The sequence below is a fragment of the Linepithema humile genome, chromosome 8 (genome assembly GCF_040581485.1).
Source record: "Linepithema humile isolate Giens D197 chromosome 8, Lhum_UNIL_v1.0, whole genome shotgun sequence".
Classification (NCBI taxonomy): Eukaryota; Metazoa; Arthropoda; class Insecta; order Hymenoptera; family Formicidae; genus Linepithema; species Linepithema humile.
Window position 1 is genome coordinate 5,491,078 of NC_090135.1, and position 18,093 is coordinate 5,509,170.

At 30.9% G+C, this 18,093-nt stretch overlaps 3 protein-coding genes across 4 annotated transcripts; all 3 read left to right on the top strand.

The window, feature by feature from the left end:
• Positions 1 to 30: 30 nt before the first annotated feature.
• On the top strand, positions 31 to 5,868 carry LOC105674703 (protein toll-like). Of its 2 annotated transcripts, none has more exons than XM_067360588.1 (5): positions 31 to 691; positions 2,572 to 2,795; positions 3,200 to 4,191; positions 4,280 to 4,547; positions 4,796 to 5,868. In XM_067360588.1, the coding sequence occupies exons 2-5, from the start codon at positions 2,601 to 2,603 to the stop codon at positions 5,681 to 5,683; spliced, it is 2,343 nt and encodes a 780-aa protein (XP_067216689.1). In that variant the 5' UTR covers positions 31 to 691; positions 2,572 to 2,600; the 3' UTR covers positions 5,684 to 5,868. The 2 variants fall into 2 exon arrangements, with proteins under 2 accessions (XP_067216689.1, XP_067216690.1); XM_067360589.1 differs by having other exon boundaries at positions 2,575 to 2,795.
• A 1,110-nt stretch (positions 5,869 to 6,978) lies between these two features.
• On the top strand, positions 6,979 to 7,852 carry LOC105674704 (ribosomal RNA processing protein 36 homolog). Its single transcript, XM_067360854.1, is given in 2 exon segments — positions 6,979 to 6,990; positions 7,127 to 7,852. Coding segments are annotated over 2 exon segments (696 nt in total). The 3' UTR covers positions 7,811 to 7,852.
• Positions 7,853 to 8,709: 857 nt separating this feature from the next.
• Positions 8,710 to 16,646, top strand: LOC105674705 (protein toll-like). Its single transcript, XM_067360590.1, has 5 exons — positions 8,710 to 9,264; positions 12,822 to 13,039; positions 13,468 to 14,459; positions 14,550 to 14,817; positions 15,065 to 16,646. The coding sequence occupies exons 2-5, from the start codon at positions 12,851 to 12,853 to the stop codon at positions 15,950 to 15,952; spliced, it is 2,337 nt and encodes a 778-aa protein (XP_067216691.1). The 5' UTR covers positions 8,710 to 9,264; positions 12,822 to 12,850; the 3' UTR covers positions 15,953 to 16,646.
• The last annotated feature ends 1,447 nt before the right edge of the window (positions 16,647 to 18,093 follow it).

An 18,093-nucleotide genomic window follows, 5' to 3' on the forward strand; every position in this document is an offset into this window, starting at 1 on the left:
AAAGATAAGTTTCGCAAGACAAATAGAGTAAGGAATGGTTCTGAAACAATAAAATACTGACGAACAAAAAAGCCAATAAGAACCAAACGCATTAGTGTAAAAAATATTTTATCGACAAAAAAGATATCAAACAAAAAGAGACGTTTTGGTTTGATTCCCGGATTTTTCTTAGTCTGCTGGTGATGTGAACAGTAGTCACGCATAACCACGATACGATTTGCAGTCGTATCGTTTATAAACTTATTTTTTGTTAGATAAAAATAAAAATACGGTAAACGTATCACTTATCAAAAATTCTACCGCATACAGGAAGTTGGTTTTTTTCATATCTTTCCTTCATACTGTGGTTTTGTATAAGAAAATACGCAGTTTGGTAGATTTTAATTGCGCGTCAAATGCTGAAAATTACTTTAGTAAATCAAATATTATTGTCTATAAATAAAATAATTTGTTTTTGTCTCACAATGCAAATTAAACACATTTTTATATATTATATCATTCTATAATATTAAAAAGAACTATATAAGAAAGAAACATTAAGATCGGAAAGACAATGAAAAAGAAAGAAAGGAGGTGTTTGCAATCGCTCAGTGTCAGTTCGTGTCGAACCCGCTAAAGGGTAACAACTCTCCAACTTTATCCAAGACAAAAGTGTTCAGGCTTGAGTCAGCCGCATAACGGACGACTGATTGTAAGTAACGATCATTAGAATTGCATTATTTGTGAAACGCGACTACAATTTTGCAATTAGAACATAATTTTTCTATGATTGTTTGTTCTTTGCTTATTCCAAAATTTTCTAAGAAACATAGTTTACAACTGAAAGAAACATACCTATCGGAAGTTCTGTGAAACGTCGATGCTGTGCATGTAGTGATTTGAATTGCGAAATGTAATACTATTAAACATCACATTTATTACCGTTATTTTTCGTTAGAAAAAAATTAGGAAACAGAGCGTAGCTCATAAACATTTTCAACGTGTTTAATACACTGTTCAAAAAAATTATGGCATAGAAAAATTTTGGGCAAAAGTTGGTCAAATTTGACGGACGATAACTTTGCGAAAAATCATCGTAGAATCTTGATTTTCTTTTTAAATAAAAGCTTGAAATCTTTACTTTAAGATACTATTGCATGATTTTAAGTATAATGCACCCCAACAACTGTAACCCTTTAAATCTGAGGGCATGTTTGTCATATTGAAAATTGCAAAGTTAGACGGAATGCACGGACTTGCTAGAATTTTTTGGGGAAATGCCGTTTGCAGGAGCATAAAGCTGGAAACTTTTTTTTTAATTTAAAAAAGCAGGAGCCTGCGATTTTTTTTCGCAAAGTTACAGCACTTTAAAGTAACTTTAGCATTTTTTACGTGTAGAACGCATTACTGAAATTTACACACAGACTCATATAGCAGAAAGGATTTGGAGTCATTAAATACCGCAGAAGTTACGAACCACGGAGTCCTTATCTCTGCTGTGACACACACACACACACACACACACACACACACACACACACACGCGCGCGCGCGCGCGCGCGCGCGATGTTCAAAATCCGACCAGCAAACTCGCCGTGGTGCACATCCGGTAACGGTAATGCTGGTAATACATGTCAAAAATGCTGGGGTTACTTTAAAGTGCTGTAACTATGCGAAAAAATTGCAACAACCTGTTTTTTTTTTTAACTAAAGGGGAAGTTTTCAGCTTTATGCTACTGCAAACGGTATCCCCCCAAAAAATTCTAGCAAGTCCATGCATTCCGTCAAACATTGCAATTTTTAATATGACAAACACGCTCTAAGATTTAAAGGGTTATAGTCGTTGGGATTTATTTAACTTAAAATCGCGCAATAGTGTCTTAAAATAGAGATTTCAAGCTTTCATGCAAAAAAAAAATCAGGATCCTACGATGATTTTTCACGGAGTTATTGTCCGCCAAAATTAACCAATTTTTGCCGAAAATTTTTCTATGTAATAATTTTTTTTAGCAGTATATAATACAGGCAGTAAATGACGTAGATTTTATTTTTACAAATCGGTTCAGGCATCACCTTCTGTTAATGATAGGTCACGTACATACAGGATTTAATTCTGCATATTTGCGCTGTGTGCGTTTAACAAGTGCGTTTGCAAAACGTGTTCTTCAATTGTTAAGAAATAACTGTGGTTGATATATTCATATTATTCGACATATCGGTGTAATGTGTTTTCTGCAGTAATATATTTTTGTTCTTCTTCTTTTGAACGTTGTTTCTTTTCCGCTATAGTATTTTAAAAATATAAAGAAGAAAGTTGAAATTATTATTTGCATTTAAATCATTGTAATGTGTAAATATATCTTATACAGTGATTGAAAAAAATTGCCGTTTTGTTCATATAACACAGTTTACAATGTGGATAAATTAAACCCAACTATAATATAAACAATTGTCTGTGCAAAATGGTCAACAACAGTCCATTTATTATAAATATACACAATATAATACGGAATGCCATCAAGAATGTATGCATTTTAAATAAAAATTTAACGTAATAAAGCACTCAAAATGTATATTTACTGTTTGTTTTAGCAGTTGTTAAAATAACTATATCTTGGAAAATGAACATTCGTCACGAAACATGCCTTGTGATTTTCTTCATCACCATGCTGGGTGTTTTCGCTTTGGAATGTCCAAGTGCCACAAACAAGTGCCACTGTCGTTTAACAAACGACAAATTGACTGCTAGGATAAGTTGTATAACAACTAGTAATGCTTTATTCCGTATCCTTATTAAAAAAGACACAATGATAAAGGTATGTGTTTATTAAACTATGAGCGTTTTATATCGATTTATACAACATATAATTTCAAAAATATGTGCACTACTAATCAATATTACTGCAAAAATTTGATTGAAAACAATAAATATAAAAAAAATTTAGATGTAACACAGATTGTTTAGCTAGCAACATTATGAGACAGAAACATCGAATTTCTTATTAAAACAATCGTTTCTGTTATTTAATATCGTTTATAAAGTAAAGTGTTTAAAAAAAAATTTTTTTGTGTTGTCTTTTTCTGACAACTTCTTTAATATTTTACTTTAAACTATAATCTTGTACTAAATTTAAGAAGTTTTAGATTCAATTCGTTTCTTATTCTCTTAAATTTCAGTTATTTTAATCACGTTTACATCAGCGAATGTTTCTTTACACAGATTGAATGCTTGGATTCACCAGTATGGTCAGATTTCGATTTGAACATGACACCGTTGGAGAATTACAAAAATATGATGTTCGACAACTGCAATTTACCGAGTAACAACAGTTTGAGTGACATTGCACACATGCTAGGAGCTACAAGCGTAGAAAGATTACATTTTTCTTCGCACAATAACTATAACCTCACCTTGAAAAAGCATCATCTGAACGGTTTTAAGAATTTAATATATCTTAATATATTCCACAACAATTTGTTATATGTAGACAAAGATCTATTAGCCGATTTAAAAAATTTGATAACCTTTCACTTAAACAACAACAACTTACATCACTTGACCGCCGAATTTTTTGATTATACCACTAAATTAATGTATCTTAATTTAAAAGGCAACAAATTAAAATTAATAGCACCAGGCACATTTGATAAGTTGAATAATTTAATACATCTGGATCTATCAAGTAATTACTTAACCGAGCTTGAATTGGGAATTTTTGACAAACTCATCGATTTGCGGTTCCTCAGCCTTCGTCATAATTACTTAGTCTCCTTACGAGAAGACATATTTGTAAAACTGAAAAACCTTGAAGAACTTTATTTAGGTGCAAACTATTTTACAGGTTTTCCAAAAAATCTTTTACAAAATAATAAAAATTTGATTGCCATTGATATGTCAGGCAATATAAATTTAACCTTGCTGCATGGATATTTTAGTAACATGGAGAAATTAAGATTTTTGGGATTGGCAAACAATGGATTGATCGCATTGCCGGAAGATCTTATTTGGAGATCCTTTCAGCTGCTGTTTATTAATTTGAGTAAAAATTATCTTAAATCCTTGCCTAAGCATATATTTCGGGATGCAATAAATTTAAGAATGTTGTTATTGAAGTCTAACAATATCAAAGAATTGTCTGATTATATTTTCAAAAATACCAGTCTTTTAGAAACGTTGGATTTATCAGATAATCGCATTACTTCCATTTCTCGGTACGTTAAAGTCACTGTAACTTTATAAATTATAAAAATTACTTTTGTTTTATACTTTTATTAATATAAAAATTTTTTAATATTTCAGAAAATTGTTTAATGGATTGCACGAGTTGGAGGAACTATACATGCAACAAAATCACCTAAGAAACATTTCCGTCGAAAGTTTTAGTTCTTTAAAATCTTTAAAGGTTGCTAAATTCTCTAACAACCATCTCACATTACAATCTACATTTTTTTATCCAAATATTGTTTCCAAATCGTTTTTTCACTATTGCCGTTCATTGGAAGAATTATATTTATCGCACAACAACATATCTGATATTATTTTAGATGGATTGTCCAGTACAATACAGGTATGTAATTATATTACATATTATAACTAAAATAATTTCAAAAAGACATTAATAATATGTGTAACATCAAAACACATGAAAAGTATCTAAATTTATAAATTTTATCAATTAATTTTGAATTTTTTTGATTGCTATAGAATATTATACAAATAGAAATAAATTAAATTGTAAAAAAAGTTATTTTTTGGAAAATGTAAAAAAAAAAAATTGATTTAACAAGTAAAATATAAAATCGATTTGAATTCCAGATTTTGGAACTACACAGTAACAATATATCAAAAATACGCCCTAATGTATTGGAGTTTTTCCGAAATTCCACCTCTTTAATATATTTGACATTACACGATAATCCGTGGGAATGTAATTGTGATACTGTGGATTTCTTACATTTTATTCACGCTGAATATCGAGAGATTACCAACATATCTGAAGTGTCACAAGTAATGTGTCACGGAACAAATAAATCTGTATCAGATATGAGTTTCTACGATTTTTGTCCGCTTAACACAACAGCGATTATCATTATTAACGTACTGATTACTCTAACAGGATTCATCATTTGCATTTTTGGATTATATTATAAATACCAGGAACACATTAAAATATGGCTATTTGCACACGAATGGTGGTTTGTAACAAAAGATCAATTGGACGAAGAAAAATTATATGACGCGTTCGTGAGCTATTCGCATGACGATCACAGTTTTATAATAAACGAGCTGGTACCGAAGCTAGAGAACGGCCCCACACTATACAAACTGTGCCTGCATTATCGAGATTGCTCAATACATGAGTGTGCATTGGACGTTATCGCTAGATCTGTGCAAAACTCGAGGCGTACGATAATAATCCTGTCACCAAATTTCTTGGATAGCGTCTGGGGAATGATGGAATTTCGAGTCGCGTATTGTCAAGCGTTGAGTGAAGGTCGTGCAAAAATGATACTTATCTTGTACGATGACATCGGACTTTTGAGTGACTTGGATGAAGAATTGAAAGTGATTATAACTATGAGTACGTGCATTCAATGGGGTGATCCTTGGTTTTGGGATAAATTGAGATATGCGCTGCCACATCAGTCCACACGACCAAAAAGTAGCATTACTGAAGAAGTTGTCGAGAATGATGAATTGTAAACAAACAGAGATAAGAAAATGCTCATCTATCCGGTTATAGTATCTAAAACACTTGCGATCATTGTATGCCATGGTTTTCGTTTACGACAAGTACAATTTGTTTTGTTTGATAATTTACTTTGAAGAATTGTAAAACATGGAAGAAAAATTGCAATTAGTTATAACAATATAATGACATAAATATATAGTTGCAAGTTTTCAAAAGAGAACCCTTCAATTAGAAGAAATAACATCGCTAAAATTAGCGATTAAAAAAGCGAAAGTTATAAAAGAAGTGAATAAAAATAGTTTTTCTGAAAAATTTAAAAAAAACACGGAAAAGTTCAATAAAAATAAAAATAAGGACAATAATTATTTGAAAGAAATAAATAAAGAAGAAAAAGTCAAAACGGCGAGGACGCAACAATATAATAAATGAATCCAATACAACCGTACTTACCATACAATAAATTGTCCGTCAATTTTTATAATATATCGTCTTTTTGCCATTTATAATACATATATTGTTTGCTTATGCAAAAAAAAATATCGCACTTAATGCTGGTAGTACACAGTGTGACACTACACAAGATACACAGAGCGTTTAGCGCGTCATATGTGTACGGTTCTCGCTTATGTGCGCGGAAGCCGCAGTAAACGAATCTAGCAGCTCTGGCCGGAATTAAAACAAATAAAATACTTTTAATTCCTTATAAATTCTCGAAGTATTCAAAATACTGAGTCGCAAAGTGTTTATTATAATGAATTTTTGGGGAATACTTCCAGACGAACTGATTGTAGTTAATTCTTTTAGAATTCTTTAGATACTCATTTTTCTAATTTTATACGTATTCTTTAAAATGAACTCTATAAACTTCTATTCATCTCTGTGCTATCGGGTAGTTATATTTTTTGGTGATGTAATATCGGCAGGAGCTAATAAGCATAAGGATAATAAAATCGCAAAAATAAAATAACGTATATCGTAACAATTAGCTCATAAATCAACGTTTTAATTTTATTCTGCATTATTCAGATATTTTGGAAAATGCACATTTATAATAAAATAAAAATGCGAATGATAAGAAAAGTTCTGTTTCATAGTTCTTTTTTACTACAATAAGAGTCTCTACCATCATCATTTTATTGATGTATATATTTCGTTAGGTTAAAGATTAAAAGATTTCGAGCAAACTGTTCGAAGTAATTTGATAGAAGCTAGAGTTACGAATCGACAAAGTAGAAATTAAGACGACACTATTTTATGTTTCAATAATTAAAGAATTTGTATTTCGTGAAACTGTGTTTCTTAAAACATGAGCAACGAAGTAAAATTTTTACTTCTAAGGAATAAATATGGCGGAAGTTTTTCTCTATTTCTTATTTAGATTAATTTTATTATACTATTATATAGAAACATATATATTTTGTAGTAACAACGTATGTAATTTTCGTCCGTTTTAGAAACAAATACGAGAAGAGTTGGAACATACGAGTTTTAAGAAACTGATGAAGTTAAAAGAAAAATTGGAGACTAAGATATATTGAGACGGTATTTGGTAAAAATGCAAAAATAGAAAAGAATTTAATCGGGAAAATAAGAATAAGCCACGTGAGATGTCCGCTAAAAAGTCAGTTTCTAGGTTTAATCCGGCGGTATGGTTAAAAAATTTGTGTTATAATATCCTAGATTTTATAATATGCGGTGCATAGGATGAAAAGGTCTTTAGGTACTCTTATGCATTTCTTAATGAATATCGAGCAAATAATCTTAAAATTTTGCAAAAAGAGTTAAAAGATACAACTGATCTAAAAAATATAAAAAAGATGAAATATCTTATACAAAGGCTTGAAAATCAATTAAGATTAAGAAAGTAACGGAAAGAGAAAAAAGAAGAAAAGCAGCAAGAAGAGAAGGAATCGCTAAAATTTATTAAACGAGGAGAGAAACCAGTTTTTAAGATAAAATGTGGATTAATAAAATCATTAAAATTTAATACACTTCTGATTATTATTTTATTTTATTTGTTTTTTACAGCTGAAAAGGAAATTTTAAATTTAGTCTCACAGTATAAAAAATTGAAGAACACAAAGAAATTAAAGACATATATTCAGAGACTGAGGGAGAAGAATAAACACAGGGACTGAGCAAAGTTAAGAGAGAAGGAATTAGATAAAGAAAATTAAATATATTTGTATAAATGATTAATGTTATTAAGTTTAATGTTATTAAGAAATATTATATCTCTAATTCATCATTTATAATAAATAAATAATTATTTGTATATAAATAATTATGTACAAACGTATAATTATATACAAATTATATAAATAAATAATAATAAAAACAAATAATTGTTTGTATATTTTATTATTAACATAATTTTATACTAATTTTAGTGTAAAGATTAATTAGGCTTTGGTTGGAATTAGAATTGATATTAAATGAAAAATTAGTAGCTCTCAATGTTTTACATATCAATATACAATAATGTAATAACGTTTTCTGAAAGTTTTATTGTATTTTTATTTCCTGTTTATCTGATTATTTTATTAACAGCCATTGTTTTATATATCGATATAATATTTAAGTGGTTAAAAGTTATTGTGCGATCCTTTCATCAAACATTGAAAATAGAGATTTGGATATATAAAATGCTTTTTTTAGAAAATTAATATGTAATAGGTTTTTAACTGATTTTTTTATATATGCAGGACAATCATGAATAAAGATATGCACAAATTTTATAATTTATTGGTGCAATGGTTGCTTCATAAAAAATTCCCTCAAAATACCTTTGTTTTCGGCCGCCGTATTAGACGGAGCCCTTAAATTTAATATAATTTGATGTCTGCAAAATATAATAGAAGTTTTACGTTGCGTCTAAAGATGAGTTTGTCAAGACAAATAGAGAGTAAGGAAGGTTCTGTAACAAAAAAATACGGACAAAAAAGCCAATAAGAATCCAACGCATGGGTATTAGTCTGCAAAATATATTTTATTGACCAAAAAAAAAAATTAAATAAAAACAGACGTTTTAGTTTGATTACCGGATTTTCCTCAATCTGCTGGTGATGTACACGGCGGTCACGCATAACCACAATACGATTTGCTGTCGTATCGTTTATAAACTAATTTTTTGTTTGATAAAAATAAAAATACGGTAAACGTATCCCTCTGTCAAAAATTCTATTGCATACAGAAAGTTGGTTTCTTTTCATATCTTTCTTTCATACCGTGGTTTTGTAAGAAATAACGCAGTTTGGCAGATTTCAATTGCATCAAATGCTAAAAATTACTTTGGTAAATCAAGAATCATCGTCTATAAATAAAATAATTTTTTTATCTTCTGTCTCTATCTTGCAGTCTCACACTGCAAGATAAACACATTTTCTATATATTATATCATTCCACAATATTAAAAAGAACTATATAAGAGGGAAATATTAAGACCGGAAGGACAATGTAAAAGAGAAAAAGGAGGTGTTTGCTATCGCTCAGTGTCAGTTCGTGTCGAACCCGCTAAAGGGTAACAACTCTCCAACTTTATCGCAAACAAAAGTGTTCAGGCGTGGATTAGCTGCATAACAGACGACGGATTGTAAGTAACGATCATTAGAATTGCATTATTTGTGAAACGCAACTACAATTTTGCAATTAGAACATAATTTTTCTATGATGGTTTGTCCTTTACTTATTCCATAATTTTCTAAGAAACATAGTTTACAACTGAAAAAAACGGATGTATCGAAAATGCTGTGAAACACCGATGCTGTGCATGTTGTGATGCTCAACGAAATACATGCACCAATTGAAAAAAATAGTACCATTAAGCATCACATTTATTACCGTTAACTTTCGCTAGAAAAAAATTCGGGAACAGAGCATAGCTTATAAACATTTTCAATGTGTTTAATACACTACTCAAAAAAATTATGGCATAGAAAAATTTTGGGCAAAAATTGGTCAACTTTGACGAACGATAACTACGCGAAAAATAATCGTAGAATCTTGATTTTTTTTAAAATAAAAGTTTGAAATCTCTACTTTGAGATATTTTTGCTCGATTTTAAGTTTAATGAACCACAACGACTGTAACCCCTTAAATCTGGAATATGTTTGTCTTATTGAAAATTGTAAAGTTTGACGAAATGCACGGACGTGCTAGAACTTTTTTTTGGTGATGCCGTTTGCAGGGGCATAAAACTGGAAACTTCTCGAGTCGAAATTTAGCGTCTCTTTTAATGCTCATACAGCCTATATGAACCTATTTTTACGGAATTAGAACCTAGAACTCCTCTTTTAAAACTTGATCTCCTATAATTGGATGTTGAAATACTACTTTAAACCTATAGAGCCTCACAAAATAGATTGTATTACTGCGAGAACTCCTCCATTAAACCTCGAACTTTTATCTAGTATATATATATATACTAGATAAATTCGACCTATAAAAGTTATTATAATGTTTAATCATAAAGAAAAATATTTAATTCGTTGCATTTCCAACTTTTATTAATATTGATACCTTTCCGTTTCCTTCTTCAAAATAGTGATATGATATCTGAAAAAGATTCAGCGCAAAAAAATTTTTTTAAATTAATTTTTTTATTAAATGTTAACTATTTTAGATGTACTCGTTAAAATTCAAATAAGAATGAAAAACTATACGAGCAATATGCATAATGTGGTTGTATTTTGATTATTGCTTTATTAAGTGATACAATATTATCAAACGTTTCAGTCTTAATTTGGACATTTTTCTGTATAAATATTTCTGTCTGAACTTGTTTTAACGTATGTTAACTATACTTAATAATATACTCTTAACTATATGTATTACATATACTTAATAAATAATATTTAATTCAATAAATATTATGTAATGTTTTTAGTATCTTATTTTATATTTAATATCTTAATTTAATATTTTTAATATAATCACAAAGGTATATGGATTTTCAGCACTAGTTTTATGATATTATCAAGAAATTCTAATGATTGCAAAAATCTTCACAATAATAAAAAAAATTACTAACTATATAATTTTAATTGATGATAATTTTTAATAACATAGAATTTTTAAAAATATTAGAAATTAATATTCAATAGTTGAATTTTGATATTATATTTTGATATTATCAAGAAATTTCTAATAATTACAAATTTTCAAAAGATAATAAAATTCAACTAAATGGTATTGATTAATGATATTTTTAAATTGTATGCTATTAAAAATTATCGTTAATCAAAATTATAGTTAGTATTTTTCTTTATTGTGAACATTTGCAATCATTAGAATTTCTTGATAATATCATAAAAGTAGTGCTGGCAAAAAGGAATCTATATATTTTCAGGGTCTAAAGCGGGTCAACGGAGGGTTTTAACTAAACCCTACTTTGAAGCTTTAGCAGGAAAAAAGGAAATTTCGGACATATTGTAGCGCCAAAGTAGGTGCTATTATATACATACGATACAATGCATAACATCTACTTTGATTCTCTTATGCCTACCTCAAAATAAAAGATTAAGGTTCAATATAGGTGCTAAATTTCGACTCGGGTTCCTCTTCAATTTAAAAAAAAGCAGGTTACTGCGATTTTGTTTTGCAAATTTACTTTAAAGTAATGTCTGCATTTTTGACATATATCACCGGCATTACCGGTACCGGATGTGCACCACGGCGAAGTTGCTGGTCGGATTTTGCATATTTTGTGTGTGTGTGTGTGTGGGTGTGTGTATGCGTGTGTGCGTGTTTGTGTGTGTGTATGTGTGTGTATATATATGTCACAGCAGAGATAAGGACTCCGCGGTTCGTCACTTCCGCGGTATTTAATGACTCGAAACTCTCTCTGCTATGTGAGTCTGTGTGTAAATTTCAGTAATGCGTATTGCCTTCGCGTAGCCCGATTATTATTAGCAGCCGCTCTCTGTTAATGCAAGCCCCAATTTCTTCCTGCGGAATGTCAATTCAGATTTAAACTAAGGCTTGTGATAAGTAGCAGAAAGGGTTTGGAGTCATTAAATACCGCGGAAGTGACGAGCCGCGGGGTCCTTATCTCTGCTATGACACAAACATACACACACATGCACACACAAATACACACACTCGCGCGCAAGCACACACACACAATGTGCAAAATCCGACCAGCAACTTCGCCGTGGTGCACATCCGGTAACGGTAATGCCGGTAATATATGTCAAAAATGCAGAAATTACTTCAAAATGCTGTAACTTTGCAAAACAAAATTGCAGTAACCTGCTTTTTCTTTAAACTAAAAGGGAAGTTTTCAGCTTTATGCCTCTGAAAACAGCATCACCAAAAAAAGTCTAACAAGTCCGTGCATTCCGTCAAACTTTGCAATTTTCTATATGACAAACATGCCCTCAGATTTAAGGGGTTACAGTCGTTGTGGTTTATTAAACTTGAAATCGCGCAATAGTAGCTTAAAGTAGAGATTTCAAGCTTTCATGTAAAAAAAAATCAGGATCTTACAATGACTTTTCGCGGAGTTATTGCCCGTAAAAATTGACCAATTTTTGCCCAAAATTTTTCTATGCCATAATTTTTTTGGGCAATATATAAGCAGGCGGTAAATGACATGGATTTTATTTATATGAATCGGTTCAGGCATCACTTTCTGTTAATGATAAGTCAGGTTTATGCAGAATTGAATCCTACATATTTGCGCTGCGTGCATTTAACAAGTGCGTTTGCAAAACGTGTTCTTCAATTGTTGAGAAATAACTGTGGTTGATACATTCATATTTTTCGACATATCGGTGTAATCTATTTTCTGCAGTAATATATTTCTGTTTTTCTTCTTTTGAACGTTATTTCTTTTTCGCTATAGTATGTTAAAAATATAAAGAAGAAAAATGAAATTATTATTTGCATGCAAATCATTGTAATATGTAAATAAATCTTATATAATGGGCTTATATAGTGATTGAAAAAATTGCCGTTTTGTTTATATAACACAGTTTGCAATGTAGATAAATTAAACCTAACTATAATATAAACAATTGTTTGTGCAAATTGGTCAACAACAGTCCATTTATTATAAATATAAAAAATATAATACAAAATGCCATCAAGAATGTATGCATTTTTAACGTAATAAGGCACTAAAAATGTGTATTTACTGTTTGTTTTAGTAATTGTCAAAATAAACATATCTTGGAAAATGAACATTCGTTACGAAACATGTTTCGTGATTTTCTTCATCACCATGCTGGGTATTTTCGCTCTCGAATGTCCAACAAATAAGTGTCAATGTTATTTAACGAGCGACAAATTGACTGCTACGATAAGTTGTATAACAAAGAGTAATGCTGTATTCCATATCCTCATTAAAAAAGACGCAATGATAAAGGTATGTGTTTATTAAACTATGAGCGTTTTATATTGATCTATACAAATGTATAATTTCAAAAATTTGTGCACTCCTAATCAATATTACTGCAAAAATTTCATTAAAAATAAAAAAATTAAAACAATAAGTATAAACAAAAAACCAATAAATTTATACAAAATACAGATTGCTTAGCTAGTAATATCATAAGACAGAGACATCAAATTTTTTATTACAACAATTGTTTTTGTTATTTAATATTATTTATAAAGTATAGTATTTTAAAAGAATTTTTTTGTGTTCTTTTTTTCTGACAACTTCTTTAATATTTTACTTTAAACAATAATCTTGCACTAAATTTAAAAAGTTTTAAACCTAAACCGTTGTTTATTCTCTGAAATTCCACACATTTGAATCATATTTACATCAGCCAATGTTTCTTTACACAGATTTATTGCTTGGATTCACCAGATTGGTCAGATTTCGATTTGAACATGACGCCGTTGGGAAATTACAAAAATGTGATATTCGACAACTGCACTTTACCGCGTAACAACAGCTTGAGTGACATTGCACACATGCTAGGAGCTACAAGCGTAGAAAGATTATATTTTTCTTCGCACAATAACTATAACCTCACCTTGAAAAAGCATCATCTGAACGGTTTTAAGAATTTAATATATCTTTATCTATTCCACAACAATTTGATATATGTGGACAAAGATTTATTAGCCAATTTGAAAAATTTGACAACTCTTTTGTTGAACTACAACAACTTACATCACTTGACCGCCGAATTTTTTGATTATACCACTCAATTAATGCATCTTTATTTAAGAAGCAACAAATTAAAATTGATAACACCAGGCACATTTGATAAGCTAAATAATTTAATACGTCTGGATCTATCAAGTAATCACTTAACCCAGCTTGAATTGGGAATTTTTGACAAACTCATTGCTTTGCAGTTTCTCAACCTTAATTATAATTATTTAAGCACCTTACCAGAAAATATATTTGTCAAACTGAAGAACCTAAAACAACTTCATTTAGGTGCAAACTATTTTACAGATTTTCCAAGAAATCTGTTACAAAATAATCAAAATCTTATAGCCGTTGATATGTCAAGCAATAAAAATTTGACTTTGTTGCATGGATGTTTTAGCAACATGATAAAGTTAAGATTTTTGGGGCTGAAAAATAATGGATTGATCGCATTGCCGGAAGATCTTATTTGGAGATCCTTTCAGCTGCAATTTATTGATTTAAGTAAAAACTATCTTAAATCCTTGCCTGAGCATGTATTTCGGGATGCTATAAATTTAAAAACATTGCTATTAAAGTCTAACAATATCATAGCATTGTCTGATTATATTTTCAAGAATACCAGTCTTTTAAAAGTGTTGGATTTATCAGATAATCGCATTACTTCCATTTCTCGGTACGTTTAAGTCACCGTAACTTTACAAATTATAATAATTACTTTTACTTTTATACTTTTAATATTATAAAAGTCTTTTTAATATTTCAGAGAACTGTTTAATGGATTGCACGCGTTGATGGAACTAAACATGGCACAAAATCACCTAAGAACTATTTCCGCCGAAAGTTTTAGTTCTTTAAAATCATTAAAAGTTGCTATATTCTCCAATAACCATCTCACATTACAATCTACATTTTTTTATCCAAATATCGTACCCAAATTGCCTTTCCACTATTGCCATTCGTTGAAAGCACTATATTTATCTCACAATAACATATCTGATATTATCTTTGATGGATTGTCCAGTACAATAGAGGTATGTAATTATATTACATATTATAAATAAAATACTTTCAAACAGGTGTTAATAAAAGTGTAACATCAAAACAGATGAAAAGTATCCAAATTTATAAATTTTATCAATTAATTTTGGACTTTTTGGTCAGCTATAGAATATAATACAAGTAAAAATAAATTAAATTGTAAAAAAAATTAATTTTGGGAAATTGTGAATAAAAAATATTATTTTTACAAGTAAAATGTAAAATTGATTTGTATTCCAGATTTTGCAACTACACAGTAACAATATATCCAAAATACACCCTGATGTATTGGAGTTTTTCCGAAATTCCACCTCTTTAATATATTTGACATTACATGATAATCCGTGGGAATGTAATTGTGATACTGTGGATTTTTTACATTTTATTCACGCAGAATATCGAAAGATTACCGACATATTCGAAGTGTCGCAAACAATGTGTCACGGAACAAATAAATCTGTATCAGATATGACTTTCTATGATTTTTGTCCGCTTGACACAACAGCGATTATCAGTATCAGCGTACTGATCATTCTAATAGGATTTATCATCTGCATTTTTGGATTATATTATAAATACCAGGAACTCATTAAAATATGGCTATTTGCACATGAATGGTGGTTTGTAACAAAAGATCTATTAAACAAAGAAAAATTATATGACGCGTTCGTGAGCTATTCGCATGACGATCACAGTTTTATAATAAACGAGCTGGTACCGAAGCTAGAGAACGGCCCCACACTATACAAACTGTGCCTGCATTATCGAGATTGCTCAATACATGAGTGTGCATTGGACGTTATCGCTAGATCTGTGCAAAACTCGAGGCGTACGATAGTAATCCTGTCACCAAATTTCTTGGATAGCGTATGGAGAATGATGGAATTTCGAGTCGCGTATTGTCAAGCGTTGAGTGAAGGTCGTGCGAAAATGATACTTATCTTGTACGATGACATCGGACTTCTGAGTGACTTGGATGAAGAATTGAAAATGATTATAACTATGAGTACGTGCATTCAATGGGGTGATCCTTGGTTTTGGGATAAATTGAGATATGCGCTGCCACATCAGTCCACACGACCAAAAAGTAGCATTAATGAAGAAGTTGTCGAGAATGATGAATTGTAAACAAACAGAGATGAGAAAATGCTCATCTATCCGGTTATAGTATCTGAAACACTTGCGATCATTATATGCCATGGTTTTCGTTTACGACAAGTACAATTTTGTTTGATAATTTTACTTTGAAGAATTTCTAAAACATGAAAAAAAATTGTAATTAGTTATAACAATACAATGACATAAATATATGGTTGCAAGTTTTCGAAATTTCTTCACTTTTCTCTCTCTTTTCAATACATATAAAATACAATTTCACATGACTGGTCAAAAGCGATTATTTCAAATATTTTTAAATTTTAAGGTACGTACACAATGTCAAAATTAGGTTTTAAGTTCTTACATTAATGAGATAAGGAGTTCGCGCGATTTATGGCATGATTAGTGTTGCGTTTATGCGTGAAGAAAAGTTGGTAATGTTAGTTACTTTCACAGAATATGTATTTTAAGAGAAACACACGATTGAATAATAATTGAACTGGGTCCACGCTGCCCAACCAGAGAAACAAAATAAAGAGGAACGTAAGAATGTCGCTAGCTGAAGCATTCGCAAAAACATCTACCCAGATAGTACAGTATATTTGCAAAGTATTCTTCAAGTTTTTTTCTTTTCTGACTTGTAATTCTTTAGGAATTCATAGAAAAATACTGGAAGAATGATTCAGGGAGTTACATGCACCATAAATGTAATTCTTGAAAATTTCTTGAAGTATTCATATAGTATTATTCTATGCCAGCGCTCGGAATTAGTTGCACATTTCGGGCCGATTCCCGAGACGACGCCTCCTATTCCCCCACTACCGCTCGGCCGCTGGCGGCCGAGCCGCCGATAGCTCTGGCGCAGGAGCGTTTTATATAAGAAATAGGCTGGTTTGTTGAGGCACCTCTCAGAAAATAGTAATATTTTCTTTGCTACATAAATAATGTTTATTTTCATTAATACATAATATATATACACTCACCCGAAAAAAAAGCGGTACACTGAAAATGTGGGAAAAATTCATCAAATTTCAACTGACGATAACTTCGTAAATAATAAAGATAGAAAGTTCTATAAAATATGGAAATAAAGCTAAAAATCTCTACTTTAAGAATCAATTTATTTCAATGTTGCAAAATAAATTTATTGAAAATAGCGGATGACAAAGCGCGAGCATGCAAAATTGAAAAATAATGGTTCGAGTTTGCGACGGTGCACGGTATAAACAAAAAATTGTAGCTTATTGGGATCAAAAGCGTACGAAAGTACAGAGTCTCCTCTTTAAAATGCTTTTTTATGCATCTCGATACGATGATTTTTCGCCGAGAGATTCGCATTTGAAGAAAAAGGCAGATTTTTACTTCAAATGCGAATCTCTCAGCGAAAAATCATCGTATCGAGATGCATAAAAAAGCATTTTAAAGAGGAGACTCTGTACTTTCGTACGCTTTTGATCCCAATAAGCTACAATTTTTTGTTTATACCGTGCACCGTCGCAAACTCGAACCATTATTTTTCAATCAATTGTTTTGCATCCGAAGGAGATGTCTGCAGATCTTTTGTGATTTCTCCGCCCTGACTTTTTGTTTATGCTCGACCGCACATTGCGAGAAGAGTGCTTGATTTCTCTTGATCTTTTTCTTTCGAGACGCGTTACTTATTCGTACGACTTCGTCAAAGTAAACAATAATTAATCTTTTCGCATTGAAATTATTGGTCAATTATGGCGACGATAAGTCCTGAAAAAGCTGCTCAAGTTGTAGCGTTAATTGAAGATGGGAGAAGTCGAAGGTACGTTGCTGAGGCACTTGATTTATCAGTGTCAACCGTGCAACGTGCTTATGCTAGGTACTTGGAGACTAATTCTGTCCAAAGAAGACCTGGTTCGGGACGTCCTCGTTGTACGAATGAAAACGATGACCGATTTATTGTTTTAAATTCATTAAGAGACAGACATCGAACGGCTGTTCAAATTCGAAACAATTTAAGAGATGTCCGCGAATGTAATGTATCCGTTGACACTATTCGAAACAGATTAGCGGAACACGGTCTTTTTCCGCGCAGGCCAGCAAATGTACCTTTGCTTATGCGTCGCCATCGCGTAACTCGACTCAATTTTGCTGTCGAGCATGCAGGCTGGACATATGCAGAATGGAGTACCGTTCTTTTT